This window comes from Diplotaxodon limnothrissa, linkage group LG20 (genome assembly GCF_057381915.1).
Source record: "Diplotaxodon limnothrissa isolate DT_005_m linkage group LG20, D_limnothrissa_male_GT1.1, whole genome shotgun sequence".
Classification (NCBI taxonomy): Eukaryota; Metazoa; Chordata; class Actinopteri; order Cichliformes; family Cichlidae; genus Diplotaxodon; species Diplotaxodon limnothrissa.
Genome location: NC_140615.1, coordinates 34,807,810 through 34,825,189, shown reverse-complemented (window position 1 = coordinate 34,825,189; position 17,380 = coordinate 34,807,810). Strand labels below are relative to the sequence as shown.

Sequence of the window (17,380 nt, the reverse complement as noted above, 5' to 3'; positions counted from 1 at the left end):
GTGGCTGCAGTTTCATCGTGTGAATCCATCTGCAACTCACCTACTAAAGGAGCAGTGACACTGACAGAAAGCTCATCACTGAGGGGCTTCCTGTCAAAATAAAAACTGTTTAATACAAAGCTGTGTTCACTCACCTGCCACATGATTAAGTACACCTGTCTAGTGACTTAATTGTTTGATTCTTTTCGTTCTCATCAGAAAATGTCCTGCAAGTCGTTTATCTTTTCAATATTGAGAAAGTTATCCAAGCTGTAAACAACAAGACATTTGGAAGTGTGTGCTGAGGGTGTAGGTGCAAACTCAAAAAGTAGCATCAGATACATGGAAATGAACAGAGCTAGATACTGACAATAAAAAAAAAAATTAGCCTACACCTGTCATGGTCCCGAGTCTTTGATTCAATATTTCCAGTTTTATTCTGGACTTATTTACATCAGAATCGGAATGAGAATACTTTATTTGTACCTAAGGAAATTATGTAATTATGTATCTTTGAAAGTTACAAGTTAATTTAGCTTCTACTTCCTGAATATGTTACACTCTGTTGTCTATGAGTTTGTTATTTATATTTCTTGATTTCTTGTCCTTTTGTGTCCAGTCTGTTTCGTCCCTGTGTTGTGTCTCCAGTGTCTCTGTGTCGTTTTACCTCTGGTCTCCCCATTGTGTTCATGTCTGTGTGGTTTGTTTTTGTTTATTTTTTGTGCATATCTGTGTTCCCTGTCTTCTGTAGTTAATATATCTAGTTAATATATCTCAAGACATTCATCTCTGTGTTTCATCCTTTTGTGTCCCCAGTCTGTCATGTCTCCATGTCTGTTTATCCCTAGTCCAAGTCTCAGTCTCAGTGTGTTCCTTCCTGTTTTATTTTGTTAGTCCCCCGTCTCCTGCCCGTACATTCAGTTTTGCATCCTCTGTCTTATTTGTCAGATTTTGTTCACCTGTGTTCTTGTGAGTTCCATCTCCCTGATCACCTCTTGTGTATTTAAGCCTTTAGTTTCCTTCACTCCCTTGTTGTGTGTTCTCCCTTCTCCCTGTCAGTGTTAGTTTTCAGTCTGTTTGCTCCTGTTTTACTCATCTGTATGTGTTGTTAAGTTTGCCATTTGGTAGCTAATAACGCTGTGTTTTGAGTTCAAGTCTTTCTGCATTTGGAATCCACACTCTTCCTAAGACACAAATGTGTCCTCATAACATATTTTAAACAAAGAATGAGACGAGTGATTCCAGATAGTTTAGAAACTTTGAAATGACTTTTATTTTAATTAAAAAGTAGACCTTCTAATAGGTGACTTGGGCAGACTGTAGATCCATGTACGTCATTCATTGACACTGTGGCTAAAGGATCAAACTGATATCACGGCAAAACGTGTAACAGACACGTCGGTCAACAGTGTCCATCGCACGCTTTACCTCTTCAACAAATGAAATGGACATGAATGCAGAAGTTGCATTACCAGCAGGGGGAGTAATATATGTAAAGCCATGAAGTCGGTAGTGAGGACAAAGTACATTCGTCCTTAATCATCAGAAACAGTTAAGCTAGGTGGCTAATATGTATATGCATGTAAATGTGTTAATAACATTTATTTAAAGGCTTTCGGATGATTATTTTCATGTTGGCTTGAAATAAATCTCCCTCTGCTGTTACTGCAACTTCTGCATGTGTGTCCATTTCATGTTTTGTAAGGGGCAAAGTGTCAAATGTACACGGTGGACCAGCGTGTCTATTACATGTTTTGACAAGATACTGGGTTAAAAGATGGAAGCAATGGGAGAAAAATGACTGGTACGCTCATGCAGTCATTCAGCTTCACAGGAGTTCATGTCTGAAAACTGGTTATTGTGTCTGAGTGTAGAGTAGGTTTGGTCGTGATCTCTGCTCGAGGTCGAGTCTTCACATGAGGAGACTGGACGATCGATTTCACTGAGACCAATCTGGGAAAATAAAAATAACAAATTGACTGAATTGAGGAGAAAAGACAAAAACACAATGACAGCAACGACATATTAAAGCAGAAGATGATGATGCGCAGCAGGTTTTTAGTTTCAGGATGGAAACAGAAGCTGTGTGTTCTATTTATAGTACACAGAGAAGTGAAAAAGTAAGATTTAAATGAATCATATAATAGTGGATTTCATTTATATAGCGCTTTTCGGGCCCTCAAACCGCTTTACAATTCCACTATTCATTCACACACTGGTGAAGGTAAGCTACAGTTGTAGCCACAGCTGCCCTGGGGCAGACCAGGAGGCGGTAGGTGAAGTGTCTTGCCCAAGGACACAACGACCGAGACTGTCCCGGCAACCTTCCGGTTACAAGACGAACTGCCAACTCTTGAGCCACGATCGCCTCGATATGATTGAAACTGGAATGAAATATTGTTTTAACATTTTCCTATTAGGTCAGCATTTACCAATTTAAATTGAAAATCATGAACTTTTTGTAAACCATGAAATCACTTTTTGTTTTTCTTTTCTGTCATGAATTGCTCTGTGGCAGGCAGGAGATTGGACCCAAAATGCAGGATTCGCAACACATGGGGGCGAACTCAAAATGCAGCTTCATTGCTGACTCGAGGGAAAACGATACAAAACTATAAAATATAAAAATATAAACTAAACTAGAGGGAGAGAGAACATGAGGAGCATGTGTCAAGGCTCGGCTGTGTGGCAGGCAGGAGGAGGACCCAAAATGCAGGACTCACAGGCACGAGGGAATGAACTCAAAAAGGCAGCTTTATTGCTGAAGAGGCAGGACATAGGAAATAAAAAACTAAACTGGGAAAAGTAAACTAACACTCGGAGAGAGAGACACAGGGAAATCCACGCAGCATGAGGGACGACGTCACGCTGAACAGAGGGAGACGCAGACAGAAATACACAGAGGGTTAACGAGGAAAGTGGGAACACACGGGGAACACAGGTGACACTGATAATCATAACGAGACAGGGCGGGGTGAACTGAACATGACATGTACGGGCGTGAGAGTCACAAAGTAAACAGGAAGTGCACAGAGGTTCCGACAGGAGGAGAGAGAGCACGGGGAAAACACAGACATAACGGGCTGGGGAAACATGAAACAACCACAAAGGGAGACGAGGGCTCATAAATACATAGAGGGCACACAGGGGGAAGAGAGAGCACGGGGAGAACTTAGACATAATGGGCAGGGGAAACATGGAATAAAACATACAAGAAAACTAAGAACACTGGGCCAACATGGCCCAGGACCATGACAGTACCCCCCCCCTCAAGGGCTGGCTCCAGACAGCCCAAACACAGAAAAACAAAACCAAACAGAAAACAACCCAGGGCGGGCGGCGGGGGCCCAGGACGGAGGGCTCGGAACAGAAAACAAAAGAAGAGCACAGCAAACACCGGAGCCCAAGAAAACAACCCAAACACAAAGCAGTTCAGGGGGCCGACCATGCGGAAGGCAACGGCGGAGACGTGGAAACGGCGGCGGTGAAGGAGACGACGGAGCAGTTCAGGAGGCCGACCGCGCGGGAGGCGGCGGCGACGATGACAGCGCTGGTCCGGGGGCCGACCGTGCGGAAGGCGACGGCAGCCACCCAGGAGAAGAGGGTCCGGGGGCCGGCCGTGCGGAAGGCGACGGCGGCCACTCAGGCGAAGGTGGTCCGGGGGCCGGCCGTGCGGAAGGCGACGGCGGCCACTCAGGCGAAGGCGGTGCAGTTCAGGGGCCCGGCCGCGCGGAAGGCAGCGGCGGCGGCTCTCCAGTGTCAGGCGTACTGGCCGAGGCCCGGTGGGCACAGGACCAGTCGAGACGGGACCAGGCGAAGCACAGGCTGAGGCTGCAGCGGACGAAGGCTCTGAGGAGGCTGCAGCGGACGAAGGCCCTGAGGCCGGGCCAGACGAGGACGAAGACCCTGAGGCCGGGCCAGACGAGGACGAAGACCCTGAGGCCGGGCCAGACGAGGACGAGGCGGTTGCAGATGGCGGCTGGACAGGCTCCTCGGGCCCTCCAGCCGATGCGGCGTGAGGCTGAACGGGCCCCTCGGACCCTCCAGCGGAGACAGGAGGCTGAACGGGCCCCTCGGACCCTCCAGCGGAGACAGGAGGCTGAACGGGCCCCTCGGACCCTCCAGCGGAGACAGGAGGCTGAACGGGCCCCTCGGACCCTCCAGCGGAGACAGGAGGCTGAACGGGCCCCTCGGACCCTCCAGCGGAGGCCAAAACAACGCCAACAGGCATGAAGTCCTTCGGCCGACATGAGGACAACTGGCGCTGCACTGAGCACTGACTCTGCCCAGGCAATGCGAACATGGTGCAGTTCTTAGGGGGCTGCTTAAACTTCAGGGGTCCAGAATCAGCTGGTGACTGAGACCTAGCCTCTGGGGAAGCCCTGGAGTGGCAAACTGTGCCAACGGCGGCTAAACCATGGAAAGTACCCTGAGTAGAAATCCAGTTACCTCTCTGCATGGAGTGAATGAGCAAAACTGGCGACACAGGAGACTGAGCGGAGAGTGGCTGCTGGGCAGCTAACTGAGTTACTGGAGACACGGGTGAGAGCGGGAGCTGAGCTGCTGGAGACACGGGTGAGAGTGGGAGCTGAGCTACTGACGGTGGTGAAGTAGATAACTGCACGGGAGACTGAACTGAGGGCGTCTGCACTGGCACAGGGGACTGAACTGATGTCTGTTGTAACGGTGGTGGTGAGAGTGGAGTAGGTGGTGGAGTTAATGACTCCACAGGGGAATGAACTAGAGGTGGTGACGGTTGTGGTGCTGGTGGTTGAGTGGGTGACTGTGCTAAAGGAGGCTGCACTGGGGACACTGGAGACTGCACTGGGGAAAGCAGGGCTGCAGGTGACTGCACTGGGGACACTGGAGACTGCACTGGGGACACTGGAGACTGCACTGGGGACACTGGAGACTGCACTGGGGACACTGGAGACTGCACTGGGGACACTGGAGACTGCACTGGGGACACTGGAGACTGCACTGGGGACACTGGAGACTGCAGTGATGGTTGTAAAGTTGGAAACCGAGCTGACGATAAGGCTGATGATTCCTCTGCCAACTGAGCTATTGACTGGGCTAGGGATTGAAATAAGGTTTGTAGTAAGTCAGGCTGTGGATGTGACTGTGCTATGGGAAGCGAGGCTGAATGTGGTGGAGGTGGCGACTGAGCTTCGGGCCGGGCGGCTAACAGAGATTCATGGCGAGTCACTCCTGGCAACTCTGTAGGCCTTAAGCTGTCCATGTTAGGAGTAGCAGTCTCTAAAACAGTCACAGCACAGGAAGATCCAGGTTTAGCAGAGTCAGTAATACCGAGCACAAAGGGATCCGTTGCGGACACAGGAGCATTCACACAAACGGTTTCTAAATATATAGGTTGGAGAGCAGCATAGTCCAGGAGTGAAGAAACACCATTCACAGTCTTATACTCAGCAGGTACAGGGACCTCAGAACTGTTAACTTCACGGTGTTGTTCATGAGTATGCAGCTCAACAATAGTCTTTTGCTTCTCTAAGGTGAGATTATCAGTCTGTGTGTTAATTGCTGCTGACCTGGGAGGAGCACAGGAAAAATAGTCACACTGAAACATGGGCGTGAGGGTAGGCAATGCAGGTTCAGGATTAACCGACCCAGAATTACCAGACACGGAGTTAATGGCCTCTGGGATGACGCGCATGGAGCTCACAGTGCCAGGATTCTTTAATTCAGCATGAACAGCAGTCTCTGGGGGGGTAATGAACTCAGTCTCGTGCTTAAAAGGTGCGGAGGTGAACTTAGAAACATTATGAGCCCTGGAAACACAGTCATATTCAAACTCACTATTCATTTCTGATGTGTTACGGACCTGAAAAACAGCGGACTCAGGAGCAGAATATTGTCCGAGTTGGTCCGACTTGGAAGTGGCATGGAAGAAACAGTTAGTGTCACTCACCACCGGAGTTTGCTCAGAAACGTTAGGGCGGCGGCGGCGTGAGCGCCGTTTTCGCCGAGAGGGGGGAGGAGATGAGCCGGGCCGCGAATCCTCCAGCGGACCGGGCTGAACGTCCTCCGACCCCTCACACTGGAGAGGCAGCTCCGGGCGGACGCCTACGGTGGAAACAAGGAAGTCCCGGATGTGGGGGTGCAGCGCGCCGAACAGCCACGGGAGTCCGGACACCATCCGCTGTAGACGGGCGGCTACGACCTCCCGGTGTTCGTCTCCTGGCAGCGCCTCCCACTCCTGACAGTGGTACTCCACCGTATAGATCAAATCCTCCCGGAGCTCAGCGGAGGGGTTGTGAGTTGCTGGGTCCATTACTGGTGACGTCGTACTGTCAAGGCTCGGCTGTGTGGCAGGCAGGAGGAGGACCCAAAATGCAGGACTCACAGGCACGAGGGAATGAACTCAAAAAGGCAGCTTTATTGCTGAAGAGGCAGGACATAGGAAATAAAAAACTAAACTGGGAAAAGTAAACTAACACTCGGAGAGAGAGACACAGGGAAATCCACGCAGCATGAGGGACGACGTCACGCTGAACAGAGGGAGACGCAGACAGAAATACACAGAGGGTTAACGAGGAAAGTGGGAACACACGGGGAACACAGGTGACACTGATAATCATAACGAGACAGGGCGGGGTGAACTGAACATGACATGTACGGGCGTGAGAGTCACAAAGTAAACAGGAAGTGCACAGAGGTTCCGACAGGAGGAGAGAGAGCACGGGGAAAACACAGACATAACGGGCTGGGGAAACATGAAACAACCACAAAGGGAGACGAGGGCTCATAAATACATAGAGGGCACACAGGGGGAAGAGAGAGCACGGGGAGAACTTAGACATAATGGGCAGGGGAAACATGGAATAAAACATACAAGAAAACTAAGAACACTGGGCCAACATGGCCCAGGACCATGACAGCATGAGGGAGAGAGGCAGCCATGATAGGCTGGGGAAAACAAGATGTCACAAGAACTCACACAACCATATAAATGCAGACACCCAGGGGGAGACACAGAAGGCAACAACACAGGGAGACTACTGAACAGAGTGACGTAGGAAATCTAACCTTAACATAATGCAAAAAAATGACAAAAAGCACAGGAAACTTAAACCGCTGGGCCAAAATGACCCAGGACCATGCCATTTCTTTCCAGTCTCGTACAGATTTTTAAAAGATGACATAGAGAAAAAACAAACTGAGATAAATCACCTCAGTGTGGTCAAATGCTGAGTGTCTCCTGCTGTTCAAACCTGTAGAAAAGACAGGTAATAAGTTTCATTAGCTTGACTTACTTATTCTGAAAACGTAATACAATTTTAACAAAATGTTGTGTGTCCAGTGTGTGTGCCTGTCCTGTGAAACACTGAGTTTGTCAGCAACCAATCAGTACCACAAGAAATATTTTGAATAAAGGTTATTACAGTTAAAATACATTAAAAACAAAAATGCAATTTATTTAAATTAAATCCACTTCTCCTTATTAAGGTTGTGGGGATGCTGAAGCCTTTCTCAGCTGTCACAGGGCAAGAGTCATGGTACACCCTGGACAGGTCTAACGCAGGTGTGTCGCTAATACAGTTTTTATTGTAATACCTGTACTACTTATCTTAAATCTTGCCTCTGACATATGCCCTCCTCAGGATAATAATTGAGACTAATAAAACTGAAATATGAAAATCCACTCTGGAAATTAACTGAAAATAGAAAATAAACTGAATTGAAAACAAACATCAAAATGCAAAAGTATAATAACTCTGTTGTCAATTAATGAATCTTAAAGGTTTTAAATAATGTTTGAAGGTAACTCACCGTTAGAGGCCTCGGCCGTGATTCTGTAGATGAGCAGCAGAACAACAGGCAGCAGAACCACCACCACAGACAAACGTATCACCAGCTCCAAGGACAAACCTGGATGAGAGACACACAGACACAAAACTTCAAATGCTGCTTTTCACGAGTTTCTCAGAAAAAGACGTGAAATGTTGTTGAGCTTCGCTCTTGTTGGAGAATTATAACTTGTTTCTCTTTGTGAGGGAATAGTTGTTGTTCTGGGTATGGATCATTTGTCAAGTAAATAAACTGCTGCTCAGTGTCTTGAATCATTCTGTGCTGTTGGACTTTGGTCTTGGAAATGTGAAGAGTGGGTGAACATAAAGCATGATCTGTGTAGGTTAACAGGATCTTAGGAAACAGACATGCACCACAGCAAATAATTTCTAAAACATAAACTGCAGCAAAGTCTCACAGAAGAACCTGAAATAAAAATGTTGAATTTTTTCTATTATTTCAAGTTTGTGGACTCGAATCATTCTTCCTGTTGAAATGATATTACTGAAGTCACATGACTGTAATGAAAACAGAGGGCAGTTTTCTGTGCACACAAACAACTTTTTGTCAGTTTTTCATGTTTTGCCATGAGACTGAGCTTCAGCTCCAGCCTTTTAGCTCAGCAGCTTGAGTCAAATCTTGGTAATTATTTTAAATTCCCATCCATCTAAACAAACTGGGAGAGAACCATCACTTTCATTTCCATGGTCACTGGGACATTAAAAACTCAGTGAATAGAATTTGTGGTCTCATCCAGTTCATCAGATTCAAATGTTCTGCAACTTTACCCCAAACCTTTGAAAATAAGCCTTTAAATGTGTTTTTCCCATAAGCTACACTCCTACTAAGCATGCACACAGTTTCTGAACATTATGACAGAGCGAGTCCAGAAGATTTGGATTTAATGAGCCTCATCTCCATGATGAAAATCAGAAAAACTGATTAACAATATTGACTGATCACATCTTTGTCTGCCATCAAGAGCTCATGTAGTGACACTGAAGAAGTCAGCCAAGTTCTCAACCAGCTTTTATCTGCAGTGGTGGTAAGTTTTTAAGTGCTTCATTTAGACGTTGTGCTCTTTACATTCCTAGATTTATCTCATAACTTCACTTCCTTCATAATTTTATATTAATTTTACAAAATGTAATATCTTAATCTTCTTCCACTTTTAAAGGGTGGGTCGCGGGGGCAGCAACCTAAGCAGAGAAGCCCAGACCTCCCTCTCCCCAGCCAGCTTTTCCAGGGGAACACAAAGGCATTCCCAGGCCAGAGGAGAGATATTATCTCCCCAGCGTGTCCTGGGTCTCTTCTCCCGGTGGGACATGCCCGGAACACCTCACCCGGGAGGTTTCCAGGAGGCGTCCTTGTCAGATGCCCAAACCACCTCACCTGGCTCCTTACGATGTGGAGGAGCAGCAGCTCTACTCTGCGCCCCTCCTGAATGGCCGAACTCCTCACCCCATCTCTAAGGGAAACACCAGCCACCCTTGGAGGGAGCTCATTTCCGCCATTATTTCAGTCACTACCCACAGCTCACGACCATAGGTGTTGGGGGAGAACAGGGATGTAGATCGATTGGTAAATTCAGATATTCGCTTTTACACACTCTGTCTCCTACATCAAATACATAATTCAGTTTAAATTATGAAAAAGTTGCCATTGGGAGCAATTAACAGATAGAAATTCACAAACATAACCTCATCATAAAACAGCTCTGGTAATTTTACTTTTGATACTCTGATTAAATTTTAATGTCAATACTTTTTTGTGTGTATTTCTACACTGTGGCTGTTTCTACTTATACTTCAGGAATTAATCAGACTGCTTCTTCCACACTGATGTGTTGTTAATAGACATGGATGAGGTTTTTATTTTTGTGATAAACAATGACAGATCCACACTCTTATCCACACTCATGCATATACGATGTACCTGAACCTGCAGCTGTTTGAGGCTGTCTGAAGACTTCAGAGGAGGCCGAAGGTACGAAACTTGCTGAAGTGAAGTTTGTTGTTGTTGTGGAGGCCGACAGGAGAAATGTTGATGTTGATAAAGGCTGATGACGTGTTGGAGTTTTTGAAGCTGTGAACAAGGAAAAATCATAATAATAACAATCCTGCTTGGAGCAGGTTTTCTGTCTGCATGTCAGTAATAGAGGTTAATATGTTCTTACAGCACAACTCATTGAACTAACCTGAAGTGTAAATATGACACATGTAGGTTATTGAAAGAAAAGTAACTGTGGTCAGTGAGAAGTTCACATCTTCAGGGACATGAATACATTTTCTTTACTCACCTCCTGTGATGACAAGCTGAAAATCACATGGTTGTAAACCTCTGTCCAGTGTGCACCTGTACCATCCTGAATCAGACTTGTTCAGCTGTGTGATGCTCACGTACACAATATCCTTTGACAGTACATTCTTTCTTACAAATGTAATGCTGTATCTGCCGCTCTGAGCTGTGTAATCAGTTGTTTCAATGAGAATGTTTCTTTTTTCACATTTGTCTTTGCAGAACAACATTTTACTTCCTAGTAAATAAAATTTACATTCGACTGTGATGTTTCCTCCTTCCACTCCTTCATAGACGGGAGTTTCAGCATTGGCAAGTCCAGTGTTTCCATCCTGCAGGTCTGTAGAAAATATGAACAATCAGTTACTTCCTATAAGCACAGCATTTGATTTTAAATATTTTACTAAATTAAACTGAAACAAATTATTGTTATTATTATTATTATTATTATCTAATTGAACACAACAATTAAAGGTAGTTCATTTAAATTCACTCTCTTTGTAGTCTTCATTTAAACAAAATCATCCTGGTCCTTCCTGCCAACACAAGACATCTACTGAAGAACCGCTCAGTTAAAAGTTTGAAAACTGACCTCTTATTTGTCTGTGATAAGATCTTGATCTGCTTTGAGCTGTGCTGTTCCTCCTGAACTCAATGATAAGAATAGAATAGAATAGAATAGAATAGAATAGAATAGAATAGAATTCAACTTTATTGTCATTGCACATGCACAGGTACAGGGCAACGAAATGCAGTTTGCATCCATCCAGAAGTGCTTAGTGATATAGATATATTACAATATATATTAGCAATAATATAGATATGTGAGTATATTACAGAAATGGGTCTATTATGGTATGTTATAATGTACACGGTATGAAGTATGTTGTGAATATTCTATAACTATAAGTATGTACAGGCTGTAGTGAGTACAAGCTATGTACAGGCTATGAACAGGATATAAATATGAAAAACTATACAGAATATGAAATAAATAACTTTACAGAATCTGAGATATACAGCTATACAGAAATGGGAACTATGCAAGTTGTAAACAGTTGTAGGATTAAAGATTATCGAATGTACAGAATGATTATTTACACAGAGCTATACAGTAGTGCAGTTAAGATAAGTGAGGGTGTAGATAGTTTCTACAGAGGCTATATAAAGTGCTAGTGGTTGTGAGTGGTGGTTGTTTCCTTACAAGCTCTAAATGTGGTTTGGTAGTTTGGAAAAGAAGGAAGCAGCACTCTGAACACAAACGAGCTGCTGTCGGTCTAAAAGCAGCTGCTAACCAGGTGACGTGTCAAGGTCGATATCCCCGACAGCATTTGTTTCCCCTGCGTCGGGAGCGCGCACTGGGCTTTTAGATCACAAACACCTCTAATAATGACTTATTTGTGATGTGTGAAGGGTCCGGGCTGCGAGGATTATGGCAGTGGTGACTTTTCCCAGGAGAAGCTGGGACCCTGTTTACTAGAAGGTTTTAAAATCTCTGTACTTTTAGGTGACAGAAGGAGACATGTGGCCTGGTCAAAACACAGAGAGCTGCACTCTAAAAGATCTTTAAACATAGTAAACATACCTTGTGTGCCACAGACTGCTCCCAAACACGAGGGGACAAGTAATACCTCTAAAACACTTAAGTTGGCTTTATTAAACGTTAGATCTTTAGCTGGGAAAACATTTTTAATTAATGATTTAATCACTGAGCACAGCCTTGATTTTATGTTTTTAACTGAAACTTGGTTGGACCAAAGTAACAGTGGAGCTGTTCTCATCGAGACGACCCCTCCTAGCTACAGTTTTATCAGTGAGGCCAGGGTGAGCAGGAGAGGAGGAGGGGTTGCTGTCTTATTTAATGAATCATTTCAATGTAAGCAGCTATCTCGTGGAAGTTTTCAGTCTTTTGAATATGTGGCTTTACAGCTGAAGGCCCCATCCAAAGTTGTGTTTCTTAATGTTTACAGGCCTCCCAAATACTGCACAGACTTTTTTAATGACCTCAGTGAACTGCTGTCTGTGATCTGTGTTGATTTCGACTGTGTAATTATTGTTGGGGATTTTAACATTCATGTGGACAACCCTCAGGACAAAGGGACTAAAGACCTGAGTAACACTCTGGGCAACTTTGGGCTGACTCAGCATGTAACAGAGGCCACACATAATAGAGGACACACTCTTGACCTACTGATCTCCAAGGGCCTGAGCATTTCAAAGGTTACTGTGTCTGATGTGGGCCTGTCTGATCATTACTGTGTTTTCTTTGAAAGTAAAATCTCAGCCCACACAAATATATCAACAGCAGTGATCACAAAACGGTGCATAACTGAAGACAGTAGTGCAATTTTTAACCAGGTCTTCCCATTAACACCTGACCTGTCCAGAGGGTCAGTCAATGAGCTCGTCAATAGCTTCAATGCTAACATGTTAAATGTAATGGACACTATTGCTCCCATTAAGGTGAAGGTTATCTCTGGAAGGAAAAAGTCTCCATGGAGAAACTCCACACTGGTGAAAAAAGAAAAAAGAGAGTGTAGGAAAGCTGAGCGCAGATGGAGAAAAACAAACCTCCAGGTTCATTATGACATCTATAAAGAGAAACTTCACAATTATAATTTACAACTGAGGAGTGCAAGGAGGTCCTACTTCTCTGACATCATCACTAAAAACAGCTATAATGCTCGGGTCTTATTTTCTACAGTTGACAGGCTAACAAACTCTCCTGTGTCAGTGGCAGCTGAACTTCATTCGACCATGGCCTGCAATGACTTTGCCAAATTCTTCACTGAAAAAATCCAAAAAATTAGACAAGCAATTGGTACATCAACAGCAGATCCAGGATATGTACTGTGTCCACCAAAAAACTGTTTAAACACCATGAAACAGTTTCAACCTATTAACAGCAAAGACCTGGAGGACATCTTAGGTCAACTGAACTCCTCCTCCTGCTGTTTAGATGTCCTGCCAACAAGTTTTTTCAAAAAGGTCTCAAAGACTTTAGAGTCAGACCTGTTACAGATCGTCAACTTTTCTTTATTATCAGGTGTTTTTCCAGAATCACTAAAAACTGCTGTAATCAAACCTATACTGAAAAAGGACAATCTTGACAAGACACAAATGAACAACTACAGGCCGATCTCAAATCTCCCGTTTTTAAGTAAGATCATTGAAAAAGCAGTTTCTCAACAGCTCAGTTACTTCTTAAAACAGAATAATTGCTACGATGCCTTCCAGTCAGGTTTTAGACAGAACCACAGCACTGAAACCGCTCTGACCAAAGTGTTTAATGACATATGTCTGAATACAGACAGTGGAAAAATGTCAGTCCTAGTTTTACTGGATCTCAGTGCAGCATTTGATACAGTTGACCACAACATATTACTCAAACGACTGGAGAACTGGACAGGTCTTTCAGGAACTGTACTAAACTGGTTCAAAACATACGTAGAAAACAGGAAATACTTTGTATCAATAGGTAACTTCACATCTGAGCAGACAAGTATCACATGTGGAGTTCCCCAAGGTTCCATCTTGGGACCCCTTCTGTTTAACATCTACATGCTCCTACTGGCACAGATTATAAACAACAACAAAATAAACTATCACAGCTATGCAGATGACACACAAATATATATCACAATGTCACCAGGAGACCGAGGCCCTGTACAGGCTCTTGGTAAATGCATTGAGGAAATCAATGACTGGTTGTGCCACAATTTTCTCCAGCTAAACAAAAACAAAACTGAGGTAATAGTCTTTGGCGCCAAAGAAAAACGATTACAGGTCACCAGAGAACTTCAATCTATACATCTAAAAACCACAAACCAGGCGAGAAATTTGGGTGTAGTGATGGATGCAGACCTAAACTTAGAAAAACACATTAAGACAATAACAAAGTCAGCTTACTATCACCTCAAGAATATATCAAGGATAAAAGATCTGATGTCTCAACAGGACCTGGAAAAACTAGTCCATGCATTCATCTTTAGTAGGCTTGATTACTGTAACAGCATCTTTACAGGTCTACCTAAAAAATCAGTCAGACAACTACAGCTCATTCAGAACTCTGCTGCTCGAGTCCTCACTAAGACCAAAAAAGTGGACCACATCAGTCCAGCTCTGAGGTCTTTACACTGGCTGCCTGTCCGTCAGAGGATAGACTTTAAAGTTCTGATGCTGGCCTATAAAGCTCTGAATGGTTTAGGACCAAAATACATCAATGACCTCCTGACCCAGTATGAACCATCCAGATCCCTCAGGTCATCTGGATCCGGTCTTTTATCAGTTCCCAGAGTCAGAACCAGACACGGAGAAGCTGCATTCAGCTTTTATGCTCCTTATATCTGGAACAAACTCCCAGAAAGCCTCAGATCAGCTGAAACACTCAGTTTATTTAAATCCAGGTTGAAGACTCACCTGTTCTCAGCTGCATTTGAATAAAGCACCAAATCCACACTTTAAGCTTAAATTTCAAAACTTACATTTAACTACTGATTTTATCTACTGTTCTGATTTTATCTGTTTTGATTTTATATACTGTTGTTTGTTTGTTTGTTTGTTAATTAGTTAGTTAGTTTATTTGCTTGTTTTAATCAATTTTAAATCATGCTTTTTATTTGTTCTTGTTTCTAATGTCTCTGTAAAGCACTTTGAATCACCTTGTTGTTGAATTGTGCTATACAAATAAACTTGCCTTGCCTTGCCTTGCCTTGCCTTAAGATGCAGATGGACTGCTGAGTCTTGTCCTGTGGAGGTGGCTCTTCTATGTTGTGCCATGCGCTTGTGAAGTGGCTGTTTGGTCTCTCCAATGAAGAGGTCTCGGCATTCCTCGTTGCACTGTACAGCATACACCACATTGTACACTCATATGTTTTGGCGTTTTGTCTTTCGGGTGAACCAGTTTTTGTCTGAGCGTGTTGCTGGGTCTGAAATGCACCAGGATGTCATGCTTGGAGAAAACTCTCCTGAGTTTTTCTGATACACCGGCTACAACGTCTTTGTGATGGACCGAGCAGTGAAGGAAACTTAGGCACAGGTTAAAGTCCAAAAAATGATTTTTTATTTAACCCAAAAAACATAATTGGTTAACTCATGCAAAAAGAATCAAAATCTTGGGCCCATAAAAGAGGTCAAACTAACAAAACTCTACTCAAAGTTAACAACACAACTGATAACTCAAACAAACTGACCTAACTTAATGAGACAAAGGGGAAACTTAAATAGTGGCTGATCAGCCCACAAAAACAGGAAAAGGGGTAAAACACACAAAACCTAACTAAACCAAACATAATGAACTCCAATTCCCCCCCATGGTCCTGAGTTATGGCGTGAACCAATTTGTAGCCTTCCTTTAAAGCTCGCTCTGCCCCTTTTCCACCTCTTGGCTCCTTAATCAAGGGACTGGAACAGCTGCAACTAAGGTAACTCAGAAAACAAAAGATTAATCATACATAACAGTGTAAACTAAAATGTGTGCACTTATTTTAGAATGCAGCGTTATGTGGATATATTAATTAACTAAACCAAAACCAGTTATTTATTGTCCTGTAAATAAATTCCTATATTTAAAGAAAGAAATGTGAATGCAATGTTACTTATAAGCCTCTACACTAACATGGTGGGTATTACCACTGTGTGGCTGTAAGTGCAGCCATCACAGTCTTCAAGTAACTTAAAGAAGTCCAGACGCTTTTCTTTGCAAGCTCCTTTGACTACGATGACCTGGATGACTGAGAACCTTCACAGACATACCTGTATTTAGTTTGTTTGCACAACCAAAAAGCAAAAACTCAGAAGACCTTTAAGACCTTTAAATAATGCATATTTAGGACCTCTGAAATTCAACATCCTCTAGTGTCTCAAAAAATGTTTTCCTTGCTGCTTTAACACAGCCTCACCTGTGATCTGATAAATGTTAAGATTCAGTTCAACCTTTGTCCCATTTATCCACATTATATTTCATAGATATGCACAATAAAACAAATTGTTTTTATTAAACAGACAAATTTTATACATAGTACATATAATTTGCAAATTGACAGAAATCCATGAGAATTAATTGTCAAAGTTGCCATTAAAGTCAAGCATCAATCTTTGCTCATATTTTTGTTATTGTATTTTATGTTTAGCTGTGACTAACTGAACACATTTGTGTCCTGCTTTGAATGAAAGGGTCCATTTCTCATTTTAATCATCTTTTCAGTCAGGTCCCAATTAGGCATTCTTTAATTGTTAATAGGTAAATATGAGGGTTGGGATCAAAATGTTGTGCTCCCTCTCTGTCTCTCCGTTTCTGCTCTTCAGAAATAATACTGATCTTTTATGGAACAGCAAAACTGAGATGAACTTTTCTTTTTTAATATCCTCACACAGATCGACCCATAATTGAAATTGGAGCGATTTTCGTCTACTTCGTTTTTTTTTCTTCTCTCAGTCAAAACATAACCACGATATTCAAATATCAAAATGCAGCTGTTAGTGTGACCTTGTCGGTGTCAGACTCCAGTAAGACACAGCCTCACACAGCCTGCAGAAAATAACGAGCAATTCGCGCAGTTACTTTGCTACACTGCTCTCGTGCTCTGGGGGGCTTGTAGATGTCTGGGGCCTTGATCTCCTCCATTCCTGCTTCATGTCCTGGGGGGCAGGGCTCCCCACACCTACTATTAGACAGTTACACGGAGAACCCTTGTGAATATATGGATCTACACGCACACAGGTGTGTGTTGTCGGACTTGTGTGCTGCTCAGTAACATTCAATATTTATTATTTACTGTTACTTGTGGTTATGTTGGTTGTTGCTGTGGATGCGGATGTGCTCATGTGTAAGCCGCTGCTTTGCGCTGCGTTTGACTGGGAATTGTTGAAATTAAATATTTACATCTTCGTATATGAATCACATGAATTAGCGCACTGTGCATCACCCCAAGGAAATTTCTACTTACTAAATCTGGACCTGGATATCAGCTTCACACCAGCCATTCGTAGTGTTATAAGTCTACTTCACGATCTTCTGAAGAGTCCTGAGTGTTTGGTGACTTCTGACTGACTTTTAAGTTTAAACAATACTCTGGCACGGAAAAGGTTACAACTTTCTTTGGACTTTTATACCCCTGAAAAAATGCTTCCTCTCTCTCACAGAATCTGTTGATTTCGGAGCCTTGAACTGGTTCAAAGGCCTTGACTGTCTTACTCGCCACATATTGACAACAATATTCGTACTGATTTATTTTAGTATTATTGTCGATATTACAATATTTCTGAGACTGTAATAGCTCGTTTTTAAGCCTCC

At 43.4% G+C, this 17,380-nt stretch overlaps 1 protein-coding gene across 1 annotated transcript; it reads right to left on the bottom strand.

Annotated features, from left to right (window-relative positions):
- Positions 1–1,797: 1,797 nt before the first annotated feature.
- LOC146611354 (uncharacterized) lies at positions 1,798–17,070 on the bottom strand. Its single transcript, XM_085345603.1, has 8 exons — positions 17,034–17,070; positions 16,869–16,941; positions 16,657–16,748; positions 10,088–10,426; positions 9,724–9,873; positions 7,771–7,869; positions 7,171–7,211; positions 1,798–1,932 (listed from the first exon to the last, which is right to left on the bottom strand). The coding sequence occupies exons 1-8, from the start codon at positions 17,068–17,070 to the stop codon at positions 1,798–1,800; spliced, it is 966 nt and encodes a 321-aa protein (XP_085201729.1).
- Positions 17,071–17,380: the final 310 nt, after the last annotated feature.